A 13,677-nucleotide genomic window follows, 5' to 3' on the forward strand; every position below is an offset into this window, starting at 1 on the left:
GCTTGTCTACAGCTCGCCACCCGTCTGCCGGCGCGGGCGTACGTATTTTACACTCTCGGCACCAGCGTCGACGATACTGCAGGTGGTACAGTCGTTGTTGTCGGACCACTCGCGATTCTGCGCTTTTAAAATAATACCAATAATTATTATTAATAATAACAATAGTCATATAATACCCTTTGGTTAGAGATTTTCACGGTAACGGTGGCGTCGGTGGCCTCGAAACGAAGGGCGCGTAATCGTCGATCTGCTGTCGATTATTTTTCGCATTTCATTTGTTACGCGCACATCCGACGGCAGTTAGTTTTTTATTTTCTACCAGTCACTCTTTTACCGATACCGTGGTACCGGTATGTTATAATTAAAGTTTACACACACAATAATATACATACACCGTGGATGTCGCTCGACCACGTTCAGATGGAATATCGTTGTTGTCAGCCCCGATGCCGAAGAAGTGTCCAATATGAAGTGTAATGACTGCGAACGGCGTTCACGGAGATGACGACGACGATCGGTCACTAAACGAAAACGCAGCAACAGCTGCGCAACAACTATTGGCCGCCGTCAAAGTCGCCACACCGGTAAGAGTCTGAACGTCGTTGTCTTCCGATGGTACTCTCGATGGTTTTTGTTGGAGGTTGAAGAGAAAGAGCAGAATGGTTTGGAAACGACCAAGAACCAAACATACGTGACCGTTTGATTATTATTTACAAAATTCATTTAAATTTCGTTTTTAGCAGGTGTTCGCAGAGTGTAAAATCTGAAACAACACATATTTTTATTAGATTTTTACCCAAACACTACCTCATTTTAATAGGGATATTATTTCATCGTATAATACATTTTATATACCTACATGAATAATATATGTATTTTTACTAACCATGTTATTAATAGTTTAAAAATAAAATATAAAGTTTTAATTCGAATATAAGTAAATAACATTTAATGAATAATAAATATAAATATTTTGATAAATAAACGTGCTAAATCGTATTATAAGTAAGACGTCAGCAAAAAGTCAGATATAACGTAGACTGTATATTGTGTGCTATAGTTACTCGTGTGCACATCTAAATGGGCTAAAGCCGACACTATAAATGTGTAATGAGTAATGACTAATGGCTTATGAATAATAATTTAAACATTAAGAACCGTGCGTAAATTAGCCATCAGATAAATTAATTCTAAAAGCGGAGATGTGTACATATTATATATTTTACTTTAAATTAAAGTAGTATAATATTATAAAAAGTGGTCACCTACAATAACACATTATAATTAATAATTATTTATGATTTTTCTCTCCGTGACACAGTTTAAAGGTATTGTTCACGATAAGAACTTTAAGTGTTAACAATTCTTTGATTGTTCAAATGTATGAGTAGTGTTACGGTCGAAATTCTAAAGAGGCCACCTAAAAGAGGCTAAAAGATGCCGTAAGAAAGCTGGGATGCCATAAAAGATCATAAGCCTTTAAAAAAATATTTTTTAAGCAAAATAATTAAAATTATTATTGTATTAATTTTAATTATTTGTATACTATTCCTCTATAATTTATACTGAGCAGATGTATTTCAATGTCTAAATATCTCCAAAAAATATATGATTTATGATTAAAAATTTTACAATATTAAACTGTTGGAGCTAAAAAAATTTTCATGAATACCATTCTAAAATATTAATTCAGTATATCACTATCGATTAATATTTAATACAAAAATTCAATAAAATATCAATATACCTACACGATATATTATAGTGTTCTACGGTTACATAATACGCGTAGTATACAGTATAATAAGCCACTATTGTGCAAAAGTTACACAACTATATGATAAATATTTTTTTCGGATAGGGAATATGTTTTCTCTGCAATCCTGGCAGGGTACTGTTTCCGTTGTCGGAAACGCGTATATACTTTGTTGTACCTACTTATTTATAAAATAACGTCTGTCGCGCGATGTCACCCCGTCATTATAACTCTACCCCGCAATGAACGGGCGTCGGGGTGTGGTACATTGGTTCTTATGGTATGGCATCTCCGGACTTACGTCATCGCGAAATAAGTAAACCAATGAGAGGAGTTACTCTATGTGTAGGAGTCATATTACATATTAATATATTATATAACTATACAACGACTAGTTTACACCCCCTCGCCCGTTTGTTGGAGTCCTATTCCCAAAGACTATAATATCATATAATTAAATATTTATGTACTTATCGTGTTTGGCGCCAATCGTATGTCATTTATAATATTATTTGACGTATTCATGATTACGCATAATCATCGCAAAATTTCTGGACGACGGACGCCCGTTTTTTTTTTGGCCAATTAAAATTTCGATTTATCCTCGTCCTCGCCGTTGTCAATGGTGCAGAGCATCCGTTGAGTGTATTTTAGTCTTTGGATATCGTATGTGCGTACGTTGTGTCTTGTATATTATCGTATGTACCTACCTATTGCGTCGCTGCTGGCGGTGTTACCGATGTCGTGGTATGGGGGATGGTAGAGGTGGACAGGGTGTGTGATGGTGGCAGAGGCGGCCGTGGAAACGTGACGAAAATATTATTATTGCGAACGTCATTTTCGCCACCAGACGCACGCCATTTGTTAGGAAGTTGGCCAAAAAATACATTTTCTTTACCGCCACGCGCCATCCCCGGTCGAGTAAAGATGATGGCGAAGAGGGAGAGAAAATCATTGCCGGTTGTTAAAGAATTAAAAAAAAGATCTAAAATAATTTATGTGGTCAGACGTCACACGTTATAGACTCACGTTAATTTTCGTTTAAAACACATACACACATACACACATACACACACTCGTGTATTATTTAAATAATTATAATGCGTATACTATAATAACGAATAACGATGATGTTTTAAAAATTAGATTTTTATTAGGAATCTTTTTTTGTTTCAGGATACGAGAACACATGTAGTGGTTGAGCTTTATGATACAGAGCGTTCGTATGTTGAATCTCTACATACCTTAGTGAACGTAAGTAATGGTTTAATCATTTTTAAATATAACTGAAGTAATAGTAGATACTACTGGTAGCAGGTACTCAATTGACAATAATGTGAAGTATGGCATAATAATATAATATTGTCGTTCAAAAGTATAATAGTAGAATTGAATAAAAAAAAAGAATAATTTAACTTTCCTCTTTTTTATACACATGCAGCATAGTGATTGCTACAAATAATAAACTAGTCAGTGGTTTCAATAAAGTGTATTGAATAATAATATATTCCTGTGTACCTATTTTTTATCGAGAAATAAACAATTTTTTTTTAATAATGGTAAAAAAAATATTTATAAAAATTAAATTAATATTAAGATATTATAATATTAATTTTGGTTGGATATGTAAGACAATTCTACCTATTATATTTAAATAGTATTTATTTTTATTATTTCGAGATGAGTTTTAAATTTAAATAATTTCTACGAATATAGTACGCTTTCGTCATTTTAAATTATTTAAAAATGTTATTATTTGTATACCTACAGTAAATAAACTAATCACTAAAAAAATTTAAGGTCGATATTTTAATTTACCGTGTTAGTTTATAGTTACATTATTTTTATCCTATAGTTATTTTGATTATATTATAATTATAATCTCGAAACAATGCATCTCAGAACGTAGTTATATCTTAAACAATATTTACTGAATTTGTTTTATTTTGCTCTTTCAGTTTTATTTTTTATGTCATTTCCACATATACGATGGCATTCATTTTTATGACAAGCGATCCCTTATTTTTTAAAGAACATTCGAAAATACAATTTTCCGTTAATTCCCTTGAGGCAAGAAAACTTTAAAGAGTTCAACGTTCAGTTTATATCATACAGAACTTGAATTTAATAAAAGTTCTTTTATTGACTTTAAAGATTGTTTACATTAAATTCTAAACATTTTTTTAAGTTTAATCAATTTTAAAATGTGCATTATATTTTTTAAGAACAAATGATTTAAATTACTAAAATTCTTTTTTCATTTAACTGTATTTTGTTTTTAAAAAACTTTTCATTGTCTTTAAAAAGTAATGTAAAAATCAAACAGGTTGCAATCAAAGTATAGTTTATATGTATAACATAATATTATATGAAGTGATGAGTTTCCAGAGTATATTTTCTACTGTTTTCATTAATTATTTAAATTATTACTGGAATTTCTACAAACATCGATAAAGGTACTTAATATGCTGAACGTTTTATTTTTTTTAGATAGGTATCGAAAATTAGTTAAAAACATTCGGATTATCAAAATAACACGACATTTTGGATATTGGTTAAAATACCACTATTTTTCTTTGCTGCTTTTTCAAATAATTTATTTGAAGATTGCTGTAACAAATTAATATGGTTTGAAAAGGGCATATAATGTATTAATGTGTGTATGTCGCTGATGGTTTTACTTATAGGTAACTTTTTAAACTATAGATGACACAAATTTTTATTTCTGGTTAATTATCTTCGAAAAGTTAAGCTGTTTGTACTATTTTAACTTTATTCTTGTTTACTTGCATAGGTGTCGTTATTAAGTGTATGCATCAATTTCTATAAGTTTCGCAGGATTCTCGAACACAATTATTATTATCCTTCGTTTTACTTTTTCATCTTAAATAATTTGTACGTAACTTAAAAATGAGCTTATAGTTAAATTTATACAGTAAATAATGTAAAATTAATGTTGACTTCAACTGCAATGTTATTGTGTTATGTTATCATCAATATTTTTGTCTTAATTGCTGTGTTTTATATTAAAAATCAACTATTCTCAACTCTCGTGATTAAAATCGATTTTTGTTATTAAATTAATTTTTACTAAAATAATAGAATATTTACAATGTATCCTTAATACTTGATATCAGTGTCCAACTCTTAACACTTTTTTAATATATTTTCTTTACGAAAATGAGAAATTCCACATTGAGATAAACAAAAAAATATGTTGCGTGATGTCGTGATGGTATCAGAGGTGTAATATTGGGTTAATGGAACTATAGAGAGGCTAAAGACAGTAAACTTAGATGATCTGAGTAAGAGTAGCAAAATAAGAGTACATCTATTAGTGTAAAATTCATTTTATAGTGGCTATACGACATTTTTATTTGACAAATCAAAAACATGAAATATTATGATCACACATTTTGGAACATTATTTTTATTGAGATTTTTTTATGCATATAATAAATTATTTATGTAGCTCTATTAATATATAATATATATAATAAATTTAATATAATATATGCATACATAAATAATATCCATATATATATTTTTTACGATTACACTATTAATACGTCGACAGTCATTAAACTTCGGTATGTGTACATAAATATGTTTAAAATATTATTAGTAATAATAATAATAATAGTTTTATGTAAAAGTTAGCGAATAAATTACATCGTCAACAGCGACGCCGCTACCACCGACGACATAGATCGCATGGCGGAGAGAGAAAGTTCCAGCGCGATTTTATCGCCCCTGGTAGCAACAAATACAGCAATGTAGCATATAGTATGACACGTGGACCGTTATATTAATAAAATATTATAAAATTGTATGCATATTGTATACGTCCAGTGCACATGCGAGGCTGTCAAAATAAAAAAATTACGCGTCATTAGATCGATCGGTTATCGCGGCGTATAAGTATTATTTACACTGGATACCTCAATGGCTCATGGATTAAACTGAAAATGCTATTCTATGATTTCATTTATTTTAGATTAGGTGTATTATTATATTCCATTAAGGTCCCTTAAATTCAACAATTAGGTTTCTTCCAATGCTCAATTTTGTCTTATTTTTTTTCTTGATTGTTATATTATATAATATATATTATTATGTATAATTGTGTGGAGTATGATCCAACGTGGTACAGGATCATACGTGTTGAGCATAATTTAACTTTAGGACTTTCCGCTATAATGTATAGAGCATCAAAGAGAAGAGGAATAGCGACTATTATTTTCCTAAATGAAACATGTAGCAGACGTGCACTGTATCATGTAGATTACTTTTAACTGCGTATACTAGCATATAGGCCACTAAGTTATAGGTATGTTTTTAAACAAAATTCCCAATTCAGTGCTGTATTTAAGTCGTAAAAGAGTACTTTGCATTATATTTACAATTTATTTATCGGTAGCAGTTAATGACTGCATAATATATTACCCCACACGACATAACTAATAACTCTAATATATATTATATTTATTTACATAGAAATATTAAATAGGAACAATTATATGATAATAACTGGGTTAAAACAATTTAAATTTCTTGTATGACAAAATAATTTCTATTTGTTGTTTATTATTGTTAAACACTTAAATAAATATATATATACATATATACATTACGAATTATGTTCAACTAACCAATATAATATATTGAAATGAAAAAATGTAAATTTTAAATTGTTTCATCACTCTATGGGATTATTTTATTATCTCCATGCACGTAAATATTATTACTGCGTCTTCGTGATATCAACATGTTTTTTCTTAAAAAGATGCTACACCCACGTGTTGACTCCATCTTAAAAATCTACAATGACAATTTTAAGTTCACAATAATCTATTTTACTTTATTATTTTTAAAATTAAAGTAAATTGACCTATCATATATATTATCTTGGACATCTTAGAAGATTTTATTGATATTTTAAATTTAAAACAAGTTATGATCATTTTAAAATTTACAAAAAATATATAGTATTAAAATAGTCATAAATAGCTTTATAATAATAATAGCAATAAAAACCTCCGAGATCTCTTCTGGTATCATAATTGAAGTGACTAAGCGAGAACCACGATAGTATTATTTCCATCCTACCCTAAACGCCTTGACAGGAATACTTTTAATTTGCTTGCATATTATTGTCTTAAAATAAAAATAAATATTCAAAAAATTGAGTTCCATTAAATTCCATAACTTTGTATTACGATGCCTCAGATATGTAAATATTAATAAACTTGATAATAAAAAAGATAAACCACTATCTAAATGAATTATTGATTTGGCACGATTTTTGTTTTTCGCGATCAAGGTTTCAAGATCTCTTCCATTTTAATAACACTGAATTTTATCGGTTTTTTTCTTTTAGTTCCATCTAACTTTAGAGTTTGAGTTATAGTTTCTAGATTCAAAATAAAGCTTGACTTTTTATTGACTTAACAGTCTTCTGTAATTTTTTTTAATCCAGAAAAGTTAGTTTAAATTTAAGCCAAGATTAATAATATAGACACAGAAAAAAGAAACACATTATGATCACTGATAATCTTTTGCTTTGTACTCTTTAGTATTTACTATACTATTCCCATTTCCCATTTATTAAGTTTAAATAACTTCAAAACTTGTATAAATTAAATTACCTATTATTTTTGTCATCTAGATATATTTCTGATATTTTATATAATCAGCTTTCATATTGAGAAAGTTAACGGGAATATTAAATTGTTTATTAATCAAGTTCATAGAAAGTGTCGTTAATTGAAAATTTTTATGATATTTATATTTTTATGTATTATATACACTATATCATTTTTTATTATTGAATATGTCGGCTTGCCTCAAACAACCAACAGCTCTTTTGTGTTCAAATTTCGAGTAATATGTTTTTTCAGATAATGTATCGATTATTAAAACATTTGATCTTGCTTCTAAAATGTTAACTATGATTGATTCGTGTTCTTTTTTGTTTTAATTTATACTACACATTTTCATTTAATTTTATAATAACGATACAATACTTTAATATATATGAGTATAGCTACGTATTTATAATGATGAATGGATTGTCAGTTAGTCTGAACATATAATAAGCTCAAAATATACCAAATTTTTAATATTATAAACTAGTTTCCTAGTAATTGCAAAAAGTTTAAACTTAAAATTGAAAAAAAATATAATATTTGCTAAATAACACGTTTTATATAGTATTCTATGTGAATCCCTAGTGATTTATTGGTTTTACTGTGGTTTAATTTTCACCTTGTACCATTTTTTTTAAATTGAGCTCCACTCAAAATACTATTTTAAAAACAACTTCTACTAATAAGTATTGTCGCGTACAAATTTGACATAATAGTATAATAGGTATGCGTATACCATAATTCAATGTTAAACTTGTTTAAAGTGTTATGCTCTTTAGGCAGATACTATAAAAAAGTCAAAGTTACTCAAATTGTTATGTTTTACTTTTAAACAGACAAGGTTTTGAATTTACCAACAATTTATTTTGAGTGCATATTTTGTAAATACAATACTGCTTTATTAATTACGGCTATCGCGAAGTCAATACAGATAAACATTTATGTAATTGATAACTATATTTTATAATTTAAAATTTTCCTAATTCATATTTATGTCTTACGCATAATACGAAAATTAATATTATAGTAATAGGTATACACCATTTACAAAAAAAGTACTATTATTATTATTATTTTTTTAAATAAGATATATACAATATAAATATTATATATGTATATGTGTTTAGTGTGTACATATAAATATATTTATTCTCAGGTATATTTCCTATCTCAAAAAGCTATGTTTTAATTTGTTAATATTTACCATTTTCACCCTACTTTCATAAAATAATATTGCATCAATAACCTAGCGACACGTTTAACACATTATTATGCACTAGTAACTACATATAAAAATAGTTATATTATGTACACATGACCTAAATGTATCCAGGGAATTAAAACAAAAATTATAATCTACAACACGAACTACGTGTATATTATGACATGACGGACATGGTACCTATATTATATTGTGTGCGATATAATGGAAGGCAGCACGTATTAAACACTGGAAGTTGCATAAACTATCTCGGATGTGTTTTCTTTTATTTTTTTTTCAAACTGATGCTTACTAATTGTGTGATTCTTTGCCGTTATTTCCTTTGCTGTTATAAATTTATAAACAGTAAAAATATTTTGTACCACTCTAACGTAATTAATGCCTTAGGCAATTACGATCAAATATTGTTCGTAAAAATAATTTTAAAAGGTTCAGAAGAGGGTGTGGATTGTACATTAAAAAACAAAAATGTTGTTTTAACTTAATTAGTGACAAAATGAGGTAAGTCACTTTTAAATTTAAGTTATAATGAATAAATCACACTATAGTTTAGCTAAACGCTAAAAAACAATTCAACTCGAAATAAGCTTAAAATAGTGATATTTACTTATGTTGTGTATAACATAATACATAATAATGTACTCATATGTACCTACCCGTGACGTACCGATTTGCTGACATCCGACATCTGACACATACATTATGTTTAGTTTAAAATTAATTATATACTTAAAATATAATTTTTTTATTATTTTTAATTATTTGTATGAACATTGTTCAACAACTATCAACTGTATACAAAAAAACAAATCTTACGAGCTTCTGTTTTCTAAATGAAAATGGAACATTATGGTGCTCAAGTATTTCAAAATACAAACCGTACCATTTTTTAGCCTAAAATTATAATTTGAAACGCTATTAGAAAATAATGTATTGTTAAATATCATTCAACTTTATAAATACTATACATTTCTTTTGCAAATGATAATATTTCTTATAATTTTCTATATTTAGTTTTCATCTTTTGTGTTCAATAATTATAGTTTTTTTGCAGTAAGAAGTCAAGTTAGAAGTTAGTTTGTTAAATAAAATTATTTTTGTATTTTGTGAAACTACGATTTGTCGAAAAATTGGAACTTTTACATTTTTACCGGAGACTGAATTTCACGTGGGTGAAACGAATAGTCGACTAATTGCGTCTCGGATAATCGGGGCTGAATCATAACTTCCTACCTAATATTCGATCAACGCGATATCGAAATTTTATTAATTAATAATTATTACTAATAAATAATATTACCGAGTATAACATTTATCGTAATGTATTTATTGATGACATTTGTATCGTTTGATCATTAAAAAAAAACTTGATGATCGCAATACTCGACATGCCCGGAGCAGATGCTGTACTACAAATACCTCAAAATTTATCTAGTTGTTGTTTTCGGGAGTTCTGTTTGTTATTTCCGCTCCACAGCGATAATAGTGACACATGCAATAGTACGGTAATCGTGATAGCCATTTCATTTCGTGACGTATGATTTGTTCATTTAAATATACATATTGTTATTGTTCTTCATTTATCGCACTGAGGCGATAAAATATCAACAAAAAAAAAAAAGAAATAACGACGCGCTTAGAAAAATATTTAGAGAAATCAGAAAATGGACACTTGACTGTAGTGTCATCATTGTCTGTGCTCATGCAATATTATTTTCATCGTCATTGCCGCGATAGTAATAATATTATTAATATAATCGCAATCGCGTGGCGCCTGACCACCGACGCCGCCGGGGCCTAAGTCTGAGCGCCACGCCGCGACCGTCTATTTCTAGACAGCTTCGCCGCCGTAGCCGAAAGTCATCTCTTGCGATATTATTGCTTTTACATGGCCGACCTTGCCCCTTTGCGCGGCGTAGGAAACGAACGAACGCTTATACCGCAGCAGCTGGTGGTGGTATAAATAAATTCAAAATTTTAATCAGACCACGCAATCAATCCGTCGTGTGTGCCGTAGCCGCCTGCTGCTGCATCATGCGGACTAGCGAAAAATTTAATAACGCGCAGTGGCGACGGACTTTATTATTTATTATATTATTTGAATATTATATGAGTTATTTGGTCAGAAATACGCCAGTGTGTGTCTTGACTACATTTTACGAATTTACTGATTATTTAATTATTATTATTGGGTATATCGAGATCTCCCAGTGTCTTATTACTATAAATATAACTCTTATTTTGGACTTTTATTATTGTCAGAAGGGTACAGTATCCCTCCCTCGATTGAGTATAATTTAACTGTATTTTGCACAAACCAGAAAGCTATAAATCTATAATCAGCTTAATCTGTAATTGGTATACTGTTTGTGGCTATATTATGAGAAACAATTTCATTTTTAACACATGTACATGGGACATTTGATCTCAACTTTGAGCAATAAGACCTAGTAGTGAGACGCGGTGTTATTATTGGTCCATAATACATAATATTTTCGTATCATATAACGACGTATAGATTCTATATGCACGATGAGTATATGTGATATAGAAGGAGGAGGAAAAACACAAATTAGAGTACGTGACTGTGAAGCCATCCATTATTGACACTTAGCTTGGAATTAATATAAGATCAAAAGATTACGGCACATCCTCTTTCTTTTAAGTCAGTGACGTAAAATTTCTGCGTAATATTCGATAATAGGTACTTGATTTTCGTTTAAGTTTGAATTTCAGCCAATCTCCATAATTGTATCCCAAATGCCCATATCGGCTTTATAGGTGTGTCTAATAAAAATAAAAAGGTAAGATTAATTTGCTCTTTGACAGTATGTATTTTAGTTTACATTTGGCGATAGTGAATAATTATATTTCAAGCTATAATCTATATTAAGATTAAAACTTAAATACTTTACCGAGTCAAAGAGGAAGAATAGATATTTTTTAACTACAATGTTTGATCGGATACGTTGTATATTAGAGTGATTGTTGTACGATCGGATTTATTGCGATTCAATTTAATACACCAATCTGCATTCAATTCAGAAAGTAGATTTAAAAGCGATTGTAAATTATTCCAGATAATCAATCTATTACCATATATTAATAAGATAATTTTGTGATTGGTATAGCCAGTAACAAGAGTATTTTGTGTTTTGGACTTATCAGAAAGATCAATGCTAAACAGTATATTATACTTATAGCCTATGGGTGAAATAATACCCTCTTATTAAGGTTATCCAGCATTAGTTATAACTAAATCTGATGTCAATGATCTGTAATATATTAAGAAGTAACGATCCGTACATTATAGTTTAATTTAAATTAAGAAAGTAGGGGTAAACACGTACTGGGTCTGAATATAGAAGGCCTTCATGCCATACTCTGTCAAAAGCCTGGCATATGTTTAAAAAGTCGGAGTGGTGCGTCGTAAACTTTGTTTTCGAGCGATGTAAAGATAGTATCAATAAAACCCTACAAATTTGGTATTATATTATTGATAAATGTTAGGCTTTAAAATAGAATTGAGATGCGGAATTTTATTGTTTTAGAATATAAACGGGGAAATTCGTTTAAATAGTATAAATGTTCACATCATTTTTTGAAAATATTTAAAATTTAAATAAAGACAGGTGTTTTATAAATAGTTTATCATGAAATATTATGTGACATTACCTTAATCCTCAAAATAATTTTTCTCCGTCCTCGAGATCACTTGATCCAATTTTTGGGTTTGACGACCCTGCTTACACTGGTCAGTCTGTCACAGTCACGCTCGCTTTTAAGCCTCAAGCCGCACGTTATACTGATACGTTGGGTGATCACTGATTTTAAAGTTAGCCAAATTGTACAACGGTAAATTATTCCTGAAATATTTATTTTTATCCTTTGGTCGTTCCAGGGTTGTTAATTTATTATTATTTTTTCATTATAAATTTATATCTAAATGGTTTTATATGAATAGTTTGCAATATTTTCTTTTTGATCACAGGTAACTGAAGGTAACTGGTGTAATTAAATATTTTTTTTAACTGTAATATAGTATGTTTCCTTTATTGATTGAAATTTCAATCCTATGAAAGCAAATTAAAATACAATCTACCTTATACATTTTATGATTTATTTTAAACATTTTCAGTAATACTGAAAATGTAGATAGACAGAGGCTAAATTTCCACCTTAACTACAATTTTCTATTATCAAAATACGTATTTTATATGTATTTATTATTTTCGTTTTTTTTTATCATTATTTATTTTTGTTGATATTATTTTATATTTTAAATATTTTATCCTTAGGTTGAAGTCGAGGATTATGCTCAAATATATTAAGCAGTTCTATTAATATTGTCTATGTATATTGCATATTATATTCGTTTCCAAGATGTTAAATTCAATTGACATAGAATGTTAGTATAATGTATCTTATCATATTGGCTATATTATTAATTGTAACATAATTTCTTACCTCACTCAGTTAACTTAGTTCACCTTGGTTAGATAATTTATATAGGTAATATTTTGATACGGTAATCAGTAAATTATTTTATATTATTTTCATTTATGAATTAAATGAAAAATTATGAAACATACATTTATCATTAAATATAATTTATAGTCTATTAATTATAACAAGCTGATAATCGGTCTCAACAAAAATCTTGTCGTTTCTCTTTTTACTTATGCATAGGTATGTAAAATTATATTTTTAATTTAAAAATATTTTGAATATTGCTCGTTATTATTTTATTTACAATTTTTAATTATAATTTATGAATGATAGTAAAAATCATTTATCGAGTCATTTACAAAATTACTTATCTTATATATCGAATTATTTTATAGTTCTATACAACTTGATTTATCTCATTTCATATATATAATGGTTTAAATTATCGTCATGATTAATTAACTTGAAGAAATGGACTTTTCTAATTTACATAAATTTAACGGTGATAGATAAATGTTTTAAATGGGTGATTTAAAATCACCTTTCGTTGCTCGTGTAATTTTTATTTTTAATCGAATCAAAATGCAATTCTTATGTATGCG

General features: G+C 28.6%; 1 protein-coding gene across 1 annotated transcript in view; it reads left to right on the top strand.

The window, feature by feature from the left end:
• The window catches only part of LOC113553679 (rho guanine nucleotide exchange factor 17), a 67,988-nt gene that overhangs the window by 31,069 nt on the left and 23,242 nt on the right, over positions 1 to 13,677 (top strand). Inside the window, exon 4 of the mRNA XM_026957146.1 lies at positions 2,933 to 3,010. Coding sequence (XP_026812947.1) covers positions 2,933 to 3,010 — 78 coding nt within the window. The remainder of the gene's footprint in view (positions 1 to 2,932; positions 3,011 to 13,677) is intronic.

Source organism: Rhopalosiphum maidis, chromosome 1, assembly GCF_003676215.2.
Source record: "Rhopalosiphum maidis isolate BTI-1 chromosome 1, ASM367621v3, whole genome shotgun sequence".
NCBI classification, from domain to species: Eukaryota; Metazoa; Arthropoda; class Insecta; order Hemiptera; family Aphididae; genus Rhopalosiphum; species Rhopalosiphum maidis.